General features: G+C 49.1%; 2 protein-coding genes and 1 non-coding gene across 3 annotated transcripts in view; 1 reads left to right on the top strand and 2 right to left on the bottom strand.

Moving 5' to 3' along the window:
• Nucleotides 1-6,324, top strand: part of LOC128723478 (putative uncharacterized protein DDB_G0291608) — a 61,835-nt gene extending 55,511 nt beyond the window's left edge. Inside the window, exons 2-3 of the mRNA XM_053817224.1 lie at nucleotides 3,468-3,772; nucleotides 5,102-6,324. Coding sequence (XP_053673199.1) covers nucleotides 3,468-3,772; nucleotides 5,102-6,164 — 1,368 coding nt within the window. The 3' untranslated portion in view covers nucleotides 6,165-6,324. The remainder of the gene's footprint in view (nucleotides 1-3,467; nucleotides 3,773-5,101) is intronic.
• Nucleotides 6,325-10,867: 4,543 nt separating this feature from the next.
• Trnav-cac (transfer RNA valine (anticodon CAC)) lies at nucleotides 10,868-10,940 on the bottom strand. The gene has a single exon. It is a non-coding gene; the product is annotated as a tRNA-Val (tRNA).
• Nucleotides 10,941-11,104: 164 nt separating this feature from the next.
• LOC128725666 (28S ribosomal protein S35, mitochondrial) lies at nucleotides 11,105-12,297 on the bottom strand. The gene is made up of 3 exons (XM_053819426.1): nucleotides 12,171-12,297; nucleotides 12,026-12,110; nucleotides 11,105-11,936 (listed from the first exon to the last, which is right to left on the bottom strand). Exons 1-3 carry the CDS (start codon nucleotides 12,295-12,297, stop codon nucleotides 11,141-11,143), a joined length of 1,008 nt encoding a protein of 335 aa, XP_053675401.1. The 3' UTR covers nucleotides 11,105-11,140.
• Nucleotides 12,298-12,540: the final 243 nt, after the last annotated feature.

Genomic DNA, 12,540 nt, shown 5'->3' with positions numbered 1-12,540 from the left:
TCATCTCGGATGTCCTGGCTGTCAAGAGAGTGGCAGCGTGAGAGCGAAACCGTAGTAAGAGAGCATACCGTGAGAGAGACTGGCCACTCTCAGCCAATACCTTGGGGTTGTTGATGAGCGAGCAACTCCACGCGGTCCCAGAACGTGTTCGGATTTCCGTCAGTTCGGTTAGACGCTTTGTCCTTACGGTGTTGTTGCACGCGTGTTCCGTCATCACGGGTTTACTGCTGCGTTCGTAAATTCCAACCCAAGCCCACCCCACCCCCTGGTACATTTTCACGGAAAAGAAGAGGGGGCTTAAATCTGGCGCGCGCGAGAGATCGTGAGTGTTGCGGAAGCATTGGGAAATGAAATGTAATTTTCAAATTGTATCGATTGATTTGCCGGTTTGGTTAAGTGTGTTCAAGCGCGAGATTACACTCGAGCATTAAACGCACCTGCGTGTGTGTGTGTGTGTAACCAAGACCGTGTGATCGAGTTGTGCGTGTGAGAAAGCGAGAAGAAGAAGATGATGATGTTAAAACACTAGAACGTACGTCTTGGCGTGTGTCTCAAGGATGCCTGAGCATCGGTGCATGAAGTGTAGCTTCCTTGGCTTGGGCCCAGGATTGAAGCTGGATCGCTCAGTGATTGTGTGTTGCGAATAGCGCCCGATGTATGATTAATCCAATAGCAGCCGCACCAGCAATACATGCTAGCACGAACGAACATAGCAAACACGACACCGAGTGCAAATACCACCGTGGTGGCGGCTGACGTGTTATGCAAATGTCCGTTTGCAATGGGAGGAATAAATGATTCGTTTCCTCCCACCCTTCCGGCAGGCTGCTGGGATCGACTCACAATTAACATCCAACACCTCCTCCGGCATTCTGCGCCAGCTAGCCAGCCTCTCCATCTCTACCCCCTGTTTCTGATACGTACACATTAGCAAAACGGGCTTGAATAAATGGTGTGGTTTAAAATTACCAGCTCTCGAATGGGTATGAATAAACAATGACAGCTCGGTAGTGGATGGAGAAGTTAGCTGCCAGTGTGTTATGACAGTTGCACTCCATCGGCGTACTCTGCCACTGACAGCCTGGCGCAGGTTTGACGGAAAGCTAGTATGCCATGTCTTTCTTGATGTTCCTGTGTGCATGTGTGGATGTGTGGATGTGTGTGCAAAAGAATAGTGTCATTCACTGGCAAGAGCGCCACTATTGATTCATCTACTCGTGGTGTGATTCCAGCATAAAGAGGGCCAATTACATTCGTATCTCGGCATACATTCCTACCCCCCATGCTGATAGCATACTATGTACTAGCGGTATGAATTCCTCTCGTTGATGATGCCCGTGTGTGTGTGTGTGTGAATGTGCCTTTTAATCCCCAAACTGACAGGTGCCCGAGATATTCTCGATTGGTTTGTCATGTTCGCAATCGTGCAATCGCTGCTGCACTTTAAATGCAAATGCCATCCTGCGGTGTTTATGTGCGTGTGCGTGCGTGTGTGTGTGTGTAGATGCCCACCCCCTTAAACGCTTTCCCGTGCATACAGCAGACACACGCCGCTTGTGACATCATGTATTTGTATTATATTAGGCGCTATAAAAAGACAATCGTTAGTTCGAAGCGAAGGCACGCGTATGTTTTCATGTTAATGTGGTTGTTGTTGTTGCCGTCTTTCTAGTGTCGGGTCATGTTTTATTGTCTACCGCGCCCTCACCTTCCGCCCGGCTATGCTATCTGAAGTTTATCTGTTTCGGCACCGCCGTGTGTTGCGCCATTCGCCACTCTGTTCAGGGCTTAATTCCACTTCCATTCATATGCCCATTTGCCGGGTCCGCAGATCGTTTTGGTCCACTTAGTGGTGCCGTAAGATGAGAGCCATCTTTTCATATATTCATATAAATATAAAACCCCTCTTTCCATCCTCCCACTTCCACTCCCTGGGCACACACACGCCCGCACGCACGCACGCACTGGTCGCCCTTTCCCGCGCGACCGGTTCCAATTTTCAACTTTATGTGAGTGGTTCGATTCAAGTTTTCTTTATGTTCTTCTCTCTCTCTCACACACATTCTGTTTTTTTTTTCTTTTTTTCCTCTCTCTTTTTATTCGCTCTCTTTCACTGTTGCCTTTAACCAATGCCATCATTGTGAGGTTGATGGCGGTAGACATGTGTTTGCTCGATACTTTTGTAATTCAAATCTCGGCCGACCACGCGGGGTGGGGTGAAAGAAGTGAGAGAGAGAGAGAGAAAGAGACAAAAAATGCGCACAACCCCCTGAGTACACACAACAAACCGCACCACCAACAACAACCGATCAGAAGGATTCCGTAGGGTGGTGCAGGAAAAAGGGCGAGAAGGGAGAGTACTATTCGAAACAGAAAACGAAACTTTTTGTAGAAAAAAAAAACACAAAAAAAAAGAAATCTCCCATTGGCCGGGATTGCTTTTATCTTGTTTGTGAAATAATATTCTTTGGCTGTTTATTTATGTTAAAAGCTTGCTTGCGTGTGTGGCTCTGCTTTACATTTTGTCTTTCCTCGGTTAACCTTTCCTTCACGAGAGCGCACGTTGGCCTCATTGTTCCGGGACCTGGCGGCACGACCGCATTCCCAGTTCCCACCCTCCCTCGCGTGCGTGTATGTGTGTGTGTTTGCCAGGGGAGAGCCGAAGATTATTGTTTACGTTTTTGCCGCACAACGGCCACATTCGATGGGCTTTGGAAATGGAAAAAGATGTTAATGTTTAACATTAAATTTTGAAACACGAGTGTTTTGAATTCCTTTCTCATGTGCGCTCGCCGGTGTGTTGCTCTTTCCCTCCCGTGCACTTCCTCGCTTTCACACAAACCGAATGGCGGCAAAAAGGTCTGGCCTTTTTAGATGTTTTCATCGACGAGGCCAATGAGGGGAGGCGGCGGGTAGAAAGGACACAAAGGACGATGGCAAGCCTAAAATAATTTCGCGCTAATGTCGATGCTTTTCGCTAACCAAAACCCTACCCCGCCCGGTATTTGTTTCTGTTCTTCGAAGGTTGCAGTAATGTGATTTCATAAATTTGTGATGTTAAAAAACCACGGTGCGAGTGCGAAAGTGTGAAAAGCTTCATAAGCGAGAGTTGCCAATTTTGGTTGGCGAAAAACGGTACGAAAATAGAAACGCTCCTCAAAATGATGGAACTACTGCCGGAGCTGACGATGATACCGTCGTTATCTCCGCCGTTCTTCAACCTGCTGCCATCTAGCGTGCTGACGGCGAACTATCAGACGTCACCGAAATCGAACGGTCGCAGTAGTTCCGGCGACGTCCTGGAGGTTCGTTCTCATGTCCGTGCATGTCCAATCTCAAAGTCAAAGGGCGGGGGGAGGTCACCAAATTAGCACATAATTCTGCTATTTCGCGAATGCGACCATTCTTCCCAAAAAGGTCCGGTCTCAACCATTCTGACTCTCTCTCTTCTCGTTTCGCCTTCACAGAAAGATGAAAAGCTCTGCGACTACTACCGCCGGATGCCGGTGCTGTACGACAAGAGCCACCCGCACTACAAGTTCCAGTCGAAGAAGGAGAAGGCCTGGCGTGAGCTGAGCCGCCTGTGCGAGATGGACGTGGAGCAGTGCAAGAAGCGCATGACCTACTTCCGGTGCCGGTTCACGGTGGAGCGGCGCATCATGAAGAACGGCGTCAACTGCAGCGAGTGGCCCCTGCTCGAGAAGCTCAAGTTTCTCAACAAACACATCAAAATCCGGAGACCGCGCGCCCCGAACGGTGAACCGGACGACACGTAAGTTCCTGCTCCCGGGGAAAAGAAGCTTCCAACAATCGAAAACTCGCGCCAATCTTTCTTCGCTCCAATTCAGCGAGGAAAAGAAGCGTAACTATTTGCATTCTAAGCGGTTGCTGCAGACACAATCCCAACCACATCCGTTTGATCTCCATCCCGACGGATTAGGGATGCCTCCAGATAGATGTACCAGCACGTTTAACCGAGCTTCCTTTCTATCTGTGGTCGGGTTTAAAGTGGAATCAAAAGCGGTAGCTCCCCACCCAATTGCCATTGTTCCTTGCAGGCGGCAAAATATGGACCGCGCGCGTACGTAACACCATTACGTGGTTCATTTTGACCGGGGTACCGCCACCATTACCCAATGGAAAACGATCACCCAAGGTGTGTCCCAATCCGTAAGATGATAGAGCATTAGTTACCACGCGAACCTGGGAGATGAATTATGCATGTTCGACCCGAGCTGAGGTCGGTTCTTCGTCATCATTTTGGTCCGTTTTGCTTAGGATTAGTTGGATTTGAATTTCATTTCGTCATAAATTGCGTACACTAGGTAAAATGGAAGAAGGAAGCAGGTCAGCAGCATAACCGGACTAATAATAAATGCGTGACTTTTGTTGGTTCGTTAACAAGTTCAGTTTCCTTCTGCCTTGTCTACTCTGGATCGTCTTTGATGTACATGCAGCAGGAAAGACAATGTATTGTACTGTTTCTGCGGAGAAACATTATCGAAAAAATGTGAATCAATGAGTTCTCTTTAAATGTTGATGCTTGAATCACGGAAATGATCCAGATCAAACAAACCATCCCAGGTGTATCGGTGGTCCATGGAAACAAACGCACGATTCCGGTGCCAGAAACGTTGCGCAAGACTAAGCCTTGTTCGATGGAAAAGTAAATTAAAACCAATTCAAAGAGAGCGGGAGATCAGACGAGATGGGGCTTACGGCCGGGAAACGGCATGAACGATATGGTTTAATTTAAAGTAATATAATGTAAAAGAGGCATGTTCCGCCAGCAGCGAGTGATACCCAGGAACATCGCTTTATTACGAGTTCCTGGGACGCACAGTAGGCGGATGTGCGATGCGTTCCATTTGCGAATAATAACGAGAAATTATGCTCGAGATTTCCTGCGACAAGAACACGCAGCAGAAGGAGCCAACTCGTTGTGATGAATAGTAATGATGATGTCGAGAAAATTGTTGCGTTGGAATAAACGGCCACGGAACGGAATGTCGATGCAATAAAAGTCCTTCTCCCTTCGATGGTTGCCGGTGTTGATTCATGTTTTTCTTTGTTTTCCCACGGTCTTCCCTCTCTCTCTCAGGGACGATGAAACCAATCCGATGAACATCCTGCGAAAGCGCCAGCGTGAACAGCAGGAAGACGCCAAGGACGATCTGCACGCGTACCTCGATCTGCAGCAGATGGCCGTGGCGGCTCAAAACTCGCAGGCTCAGCTCCACTACCAGCAGCACTTGAAGTTGCAAGGCCATGGTCCCTTTGGAGCGCCACCCGGTGCCGGTTTCCCAGGAGCCCATGATCCGATGTCTCTGCACCACCTGCAGCCACCTCATCCGCACCCGCGCGATCATCAATTGCCACCGCCACATGGTGGCCAACCGGGAGCTGGCGGTGGTGGTGCGTCTCAACCCGGTGGTCAACCGCAGGTACCCCATTCGACTCCCCTCGGAGCCGGTCACCATCATCATCATCCGTTTGGGCGTGGTGGAATGCCGGGTGCCGCCGGTGGCCATCATCAGCACCATCATCCGCATCAGGCGGGTGCCGTAGCGGCCAATGCGGCAGCAGCTGCTGTAGCGGCCGCAGCTCTCCAGCATGGAACCGGAACTGGTGGACCGGTACATCCGCATCATCACCAGCAACCGACGCCGGTTGAGTCGCCAATCCCGGCGGCCATGTCTAACGTCGAGGTGTCGTACGGTATCCCGAAGCGGGCCCGTGTCAGCTACGACGGTGATGAAGCGTCCTTGTCGAACTTTAACCTCAATCGCACGGTCAAGTATCAGAGCAATCTGGAGCATCAGGCGCATCTGGACGAGCACGGTGCGTACGGGCTGTACGTGGGTGAGGTCCTGCGCAAACTCCCCGAGCGGATATCCTCGCTCACCTCGCTCAAGATCATGCAGTTGCTGTACGACGCGCAGGTGCAGTCCTTCGACGCAACAACAGCCAACACCTCCAAGCCGCAGGTGAAGGGTGCAGTGGACAGCACCGGTGCGACGGTGACCGGTGGAACCGGTGTAACGGTAGCAGGATCATCCTCCGGAGGACTAGCGAACGGTGGGGGTGGCAGTACAAGTGTCGCTTCGTCTGAGGGTGGCCGTCAATCGACGGAGAGCGCAGAATCGACAAGCAACAAGGACTAGGCCATAGCCCCCCATCCGTCCATTGCCGCCGACGCCAGCGCCACCGTGTCGTGCCCGCCACCACCACCACCCACACCCGCGGTGCACTGGTGGTAGTGCATACCTTCTCCTGGTAGGGATCCACCGTTCCCACTCATCCCCACTCCCAATTCCCGCCCCCATAACACACGTTAAAGGATGTGTCTCATCAGTCAGTGTCCCGCTGTTGTAACGATAATGTAGCTAAAGAACTATTGCTAGGAAGCGTTTAGTTTCGGTTTCGTGTTTAGGTTTTAGTTGTTAAGCGCTAGCGTGTAAATCATCCCTCGTTTTATCACGTCCCCTCTAACACTCCCTTCTCCACCCCACAAACCACACTCACCAGCTCTGGACGTGTGTGCGTGTGTCTGGTAGTTCGTCAGCCATCTCCATCCAGTCATCGTGTAGGCGCTGCGGGGCCGAAGCTCCAGCAGGACAAGGACATCGAGCCATTTTAGCTTTTCCCGACGGCAGGATCGAGATCCGGTTGGGGTGACACGCGGTAGTTTCTTTCCGACCTTCCGCTTAGGAATTTATGAAACTGGATTTTAATGTGTAAAGACGAAGTAGGAAATGAGACAAAGAGAGAGCGAGAGAGATTAAGCTTTTATGGGCGCTTGAAGCGCTTTTCCGAGGAGAAGGATCCTTGACGATCACTCGTACAAGGCAGGAAAGCAAGTGAGAACCGTAGTAGAGGCCTCCCCCCCGGGGGACTGGAAACTGCTAACCAGTGGCCACCAGCATCGTCCTGTCGTATCGGTTCAACTCACCCGCAGCGAGATCCTTTTCGGGGACGTAAAAGTGCGAGAAAGGTGTGAAAGCTCAGCATTTGGACACGCGTGATTATGATCACCGTGCGGTCATGTCTTGTGCATCGAGCTGGAGCAGGGAATCGGCCATGTTGTTGGCCTGCGTGCGTGTTTGTATATTTGCAGCGGACGAACCGAGGTGCGCCGGACGTATATAAATATATATATATAAATATAAACATAAACCAAGAAAACCAATCATACCTTTTCTGTCCTAGGTTTAGCAACGAGTAATGTATGTTGAGAGCAAACAGAAAAAAAAACCATAAGCATTATTACATTACGGATGGGCGAATTGTGTAAGCGAGAAGAAGTATGTAGCGAAATCGGAAGGTCTCAGATGGGTGTACCCCGGTGCAGGCTGTCGGAAGGAAACCCCGGCTTGCTTTTATGGGTGCGTCGAGAAGATAGAAGAAAAAGAAGAAAAAACAACAACAGCAGAACAACTAAACAGCAAACGTAATACAATAAATGTTTCAAAACATCATAAAATATATAAACCTCTGTTCGGTGTCGTTGTGTCATTTTGTAATATCACATGTAATTCCGGCCGATGCGCCCGGAAGGGAAAGAGTCTACCGGGAACGGACGGGGAAAGAATGCCCCAAGCGACGCAATGGAATGGACATTCCCTGGCAAAGGTCGAATCAATTTTGGAAACTTAATGAGAGATCTTGGAGCTAAATTAAAGTGTTTCCAGTCCGGCACTACCGCCGGGCCTGGAATTGATTGAGGGTCTATCCTGCAGCATGCGGGGAGATCGGGGTACAAAAAAACAAAAACGGTAGCTGCGGGACGTAATTGTAGCGGAACACGGATTAAAAGGAGTTGGTATAAGGACACGGGGGTCTACGAAATAGAGAAATGAAGGAAACGACCACATTCTAACACAGGAAACTTGATATTCAGCGAGATAAGATGATCAATGAAGGGAACAAAACGGCGAAAACCAGCTAGCAAGATGAAGAAGTAAACAGATCGACTGGAAAGAAATAAAGAGAAATGAGGTTTCAGAAGTTGAACGAGAAAAGAAAATGATGAATTAAAAAATAATATACGAGGGAAAGGTATCGAAAAGAAAATAAAGATAATAAGGAAAGCAAAGCAATAGGGAAAGCGGATAAGCGGGATACGACAGGAACGAATTAAACAACTGCCTCGAACCCAAACCTGTACAGCATGAGGCTCTGGTGGCTGGCTACGAAATATATTGTTCTCAAAATTAAAGTATTCGCCCACGAACAGCATACCGACATGGGTATAACGGGGTTGAAAAGCTGGTGTGTACGAAACGTCGCTAATCCGAACCTATTTTCACCGAAACCCAGCTTACCCGAAAGAAAACCCTACGTTATTAGTCCACGTGGTGGTAAATTCCTCAGAAGATGAGGAAAATAACACCTTTTTTCCATTTCTATCTTATCCTGTCCTGTTGAGCGCTATTATTATAGCCTTTTTCTCAGGATTTTAGTCAGCTTTAGGGCGTTGTCAATTCGATTCGCTTTGTCTCCGTCGCATATTTCGTCGTTCAAGACGATGTGCAAAAAACACCACTAACGTTCGGTCACAAAAAAAGCACGTGTTCAACCACGGAACCGATCACGTGGGCCGCAATGCATCCAAACAATAAGCGCCATCTACAACAAATTTTATTCACCCGAGCCGTGCGCGTCTCGACGCTGTTTTTCCGTTTTCGATTTACCATCTCCAACAAGCAGTAATGTACTAGGCGATCATGAATCCAAAGAGGTTGTACCAGCGCATGCCTACAGCTCGGACTTCTCGCTTACTTCCACGGCTCCTCGCGAAGATCGCTGTCGCATCGATCGCCGTATGTTTCTTGCTCTTTTCTCCCATCCGTCGGTTGGCAGATGAGAGAGAATCGAGCGTTGCAATTCTCTCTGTCTTCCATGTCCATGTTCTTATGTAACGGCGTACGGTTATATACGCCACAGGCGGCTGCCGGTGCGAGTGAGCCAACACTATGGCAACGAGAACGGTAGCCTGCTAGATATTCTGCAACCCTGTTACTTTTCGAAGGTGGTACTTTTGCTGCCACAAAAATCGTTCCGATGCGTTTGGAGCGTGGAAGCCGCTTGCGTGGCGATGATTTTACAGCTAGAGTGCCGCGTCACCCAAAAATGGGTGACGGCAAAAACGCTTGATTTTAAAACGCAATTTTTAGTATATTTCAATATCTCCAACAGCTATTATTCTTAAATATCAAATTTATAGCCAAACAAAAATATGAATAAGCGTAAAGAAAGTAAAAAAATCTGTGGAATTTCCTAAAAAAACGCTTGCCACGCAAAGTGTTGAATCGGTAAAATAAATGCAACAAACAAAAATAACATTCCAACGAGTAACGATTGCAAGCGTGCTGTGTGAGCATGTGATGATTTATTGCATATATGTGAACGCGTATGCATTGTAGTGCATGTTTGGTTTAATCGATAGCCCTCCTTCATAGCCTGCTAAGGGCGAGGGTTTCATTTCGCTGCTGCTGTTGCTCCATGACGGCCGCCAGGAAGTGGTACACTTGTCCGAGAACGTACTCATCCCGTTCGTCACGTAAACCTACCAATCCCGGAATGAGCGGTTCCAAATCACGCGTGCGCATCAACGGTAGCTTGATCTTATCCACCAGTCCCAGGACCCCGTTGATAAGGCACACGAGAAAGGACATCGTGCCAAGCAGCAACACAGGATGGAGCAGTGTGACGAGCTGCAATCCCAGCAACCCATGCTGCTGATGATGATGGTACGGATGGAACACCTCGGATCCGTGACTGTTGCCATGGTGTTGATGATGTTGATTGTTCGGTGCCCAGCCCCAGTTACCGCTGCTACCGTACGATTGACCCTGCCAACCATCACCACCGTGATGCCACTCGCCGTAACTATCGTAGTAACGTCCCGGCCACAGCAAACCCGGCCGATTCGTCTGGCCACTTGGATCTCCTGCTGATCCCGGGGGTGCCTGAGAATAGCGAGTCCTTACCGGGCCGTTATCGTTCGTTGAACGTTTGCGAGCAGGAATTCCCGGTGGCTGCTGGCTGGACACACTTTGGTTCTTTTGGCCAAGGCCTGTCCCGGACGATGAATGCTGGAGCTGCTGCAGCAACAACCGATCGGTGTAATCCGAATGTGCAACCATCTGATACGGCGACGGAAGGGATTCGCTCGGACCGACCAGTGGTTCGGGAGTTGGGAGTTGATCCGGCAGCAGCTCGGCCGATGATGGGACACTGTCCAGCATTGGACCACCGTTTGATAAGTTCACGAAAACTACCGGTAGAAGCAACCCGGCGACAGGCAGGAGCACTAGACAGGAAGTCCAGCGGGTTACGGTCGAGCACATGGCGGATCTTATGTCTCTCACGTGGCCACGTGCGTTCGCAGTCCAAAGAAACTGATCCAACGGCCACGGAATGGCGATGGTTTTTATCTGGCGTTGAGGTCTTGGTGGATTTTTTCTTGCTCTGATGTTACGCGTCGATTACGACGCATCCGTTGAAGAATAGGAGTTGATGTTAAAAGTGCACCCAATTTAGACAGTCGAGACAAGCCAAGAATAGGCTCGCAGAAAACGAAGAAAGTTGTTAGACAAACAAAGAAAACCCCACACTCGACTCGAGCGGGAGAATGAGAGTGAAATTCTACCATTTCTCCAGAGGGAAAAAATATGGGTCACAGCATATGGAAACCACCCACTGAATAGAAGCATCACTTGTCTTCTTGACACAATGCGACAAATGCGTATCTCCTCAAAAGGTAGCAGGGGCACTGAAATGCAACCATCGCTGGATGGAAAGTGCATGTAGAACAAAGGTGAACAAAATGATGAACCCAACCATAACATAAAAAAAAGAAAATTGTTTCCGCCCGGGTTCGAACCGGGGACCTTCTGCGTGTGAAGCAGACGTGATAACCACTACACTACGGAAACGGACGGCTGGCGGGCGGAAATTTACTATTTTGAAAATTTTTCCTCGACCCATTACGCTCAAAGTCTTGTAAACTTACTTACAGATATACATTGCCTTTTCTCATCTAACTTAGATTATTCCAATAAATTAAACTAGATTAAAGCAAACGATTTTTTTTATATCATTCTTACGACTTTGTGAATTACTACTCTCAACTAGCCTACTTTGCCATCGTTCCAAACCCTAGCAAGGACAACACTTGCTCCTTGTATTTGGCAAGATTGTACTCGTTCTCGCCATCGTTGAATAACTGCGATACCGCGGTCCCGTAGTCGGCCGGTACCGGGACCCAACCATTCTCGCCTTCCTTAAGCCCCCAGTTGAGCGTCGCTTCGGCACTGCTCTTGCTGCGATTCCGCTCAAAATCGTAATACTCCATGTCCGCCTCGCTCTTGGTCGCCTCCCACGGTTCGACGGTGTTCGATTCGTGGTACAGTGCCGTCAGCAGATAGATCGCGTAGTCGTAGTTTTGCTTCTTCAACGGACACCGATCGGTCACGATCGTAAGCAAGTCCTGCTCGGGATCGTACCGTTCTCCCACCAACCGCAGCAGTTTATCCCTCGCATGTCGATCGAGCTGGAGTGCGCCGAGGGAAAGCTGAACGGTTACTATGCGTGAGAGCGGATTCCGTATAGTCGGTAACGCGTGACAGTAATCTGAGGTGACGCAAACCAGCGGGAATTGTGCCTGCATCTTCTCCTCCGTCTCTAGTCCTTTCGGCCATGGGGTGCAGAACTGTTTCAACGCTTCGCACTGCCGTTTAATGACCGGTGGGGTTAAATGCAGAAAATTTGGTATCTTCATCAATTCCGCGTTTGCGAACTTGGCGGGTGGAAGCTGATTTCGCTTCGTCACATATCCCTGTCGTAGTGGAAGCGGAACGGACGATGGGTGGAATGATCGTGGACCTGGCCAGACCGCTCCCCAATCCTGATCCGTCGCCATTTGTTGTGTTCTGCAAATCAAGCAAACAGTTACAAACGTACACATCAACGCGAACGATTTAATGAACTCCTCTTGTAAGAAAGAGAATGTAAAACATACCGTGGCGGTGGAACGTCTGGTCGGGGAGCTCTTCGGCGCGCGACACGCTGGTTTTTTATTTGCTTCAAATTCAGCACACGAAATTCTGCAAACGTCGATAAAAGCTTAGTATGGATAATACCTAATTTGCGTCTCTTCAGCTTACCTTCTTCTCGCTCCACTCCTAAGTTAGTTTTGTCTTCCTGCAGCTGGGTGGACTGCAATCGATGGCCAATAGTCTGTACGGACCTGCCCCATAGGGGTAGCGGACCGCAGCGTGCAAACAACGCCATGCTAGAATGTTTTTTCAAAACAGCTTTCAAATTTCGTACCAAGGATTCTGTACCACAGGTGTAAAGACACCGGTGCCGGTTACCGGACAGCCAATGATACGAGTAACTTTATTGTTGCAGAAGTCGGTGTCGCCGTTTCGTCGCTGATGCAACGATGCGGCGATCTGTACTATAGAAACACTCTCGTTTGTCAAAAGGCAAACATTTAAAAGTAAACCACTTTTATTGTGGTTTTCTAAATAC

The sequence above is a fragment of the Anopheles nili genome, chromosome 3 (genome assembly GCF_943737925.1).
Source record: "Anopheles nili chromosome 3, idAnoNiliSN_F5_01, whole genome shotgun sequence".
Lineage (NCBI taxonomy): Eukaryota > Metazoa > Arthropoda > Insecta > Diptera > Culicidae > Anopheles > Anopheles nili.
This window is presented reverse-complemented; position numbering and strand designations above follow the sequence as displayed.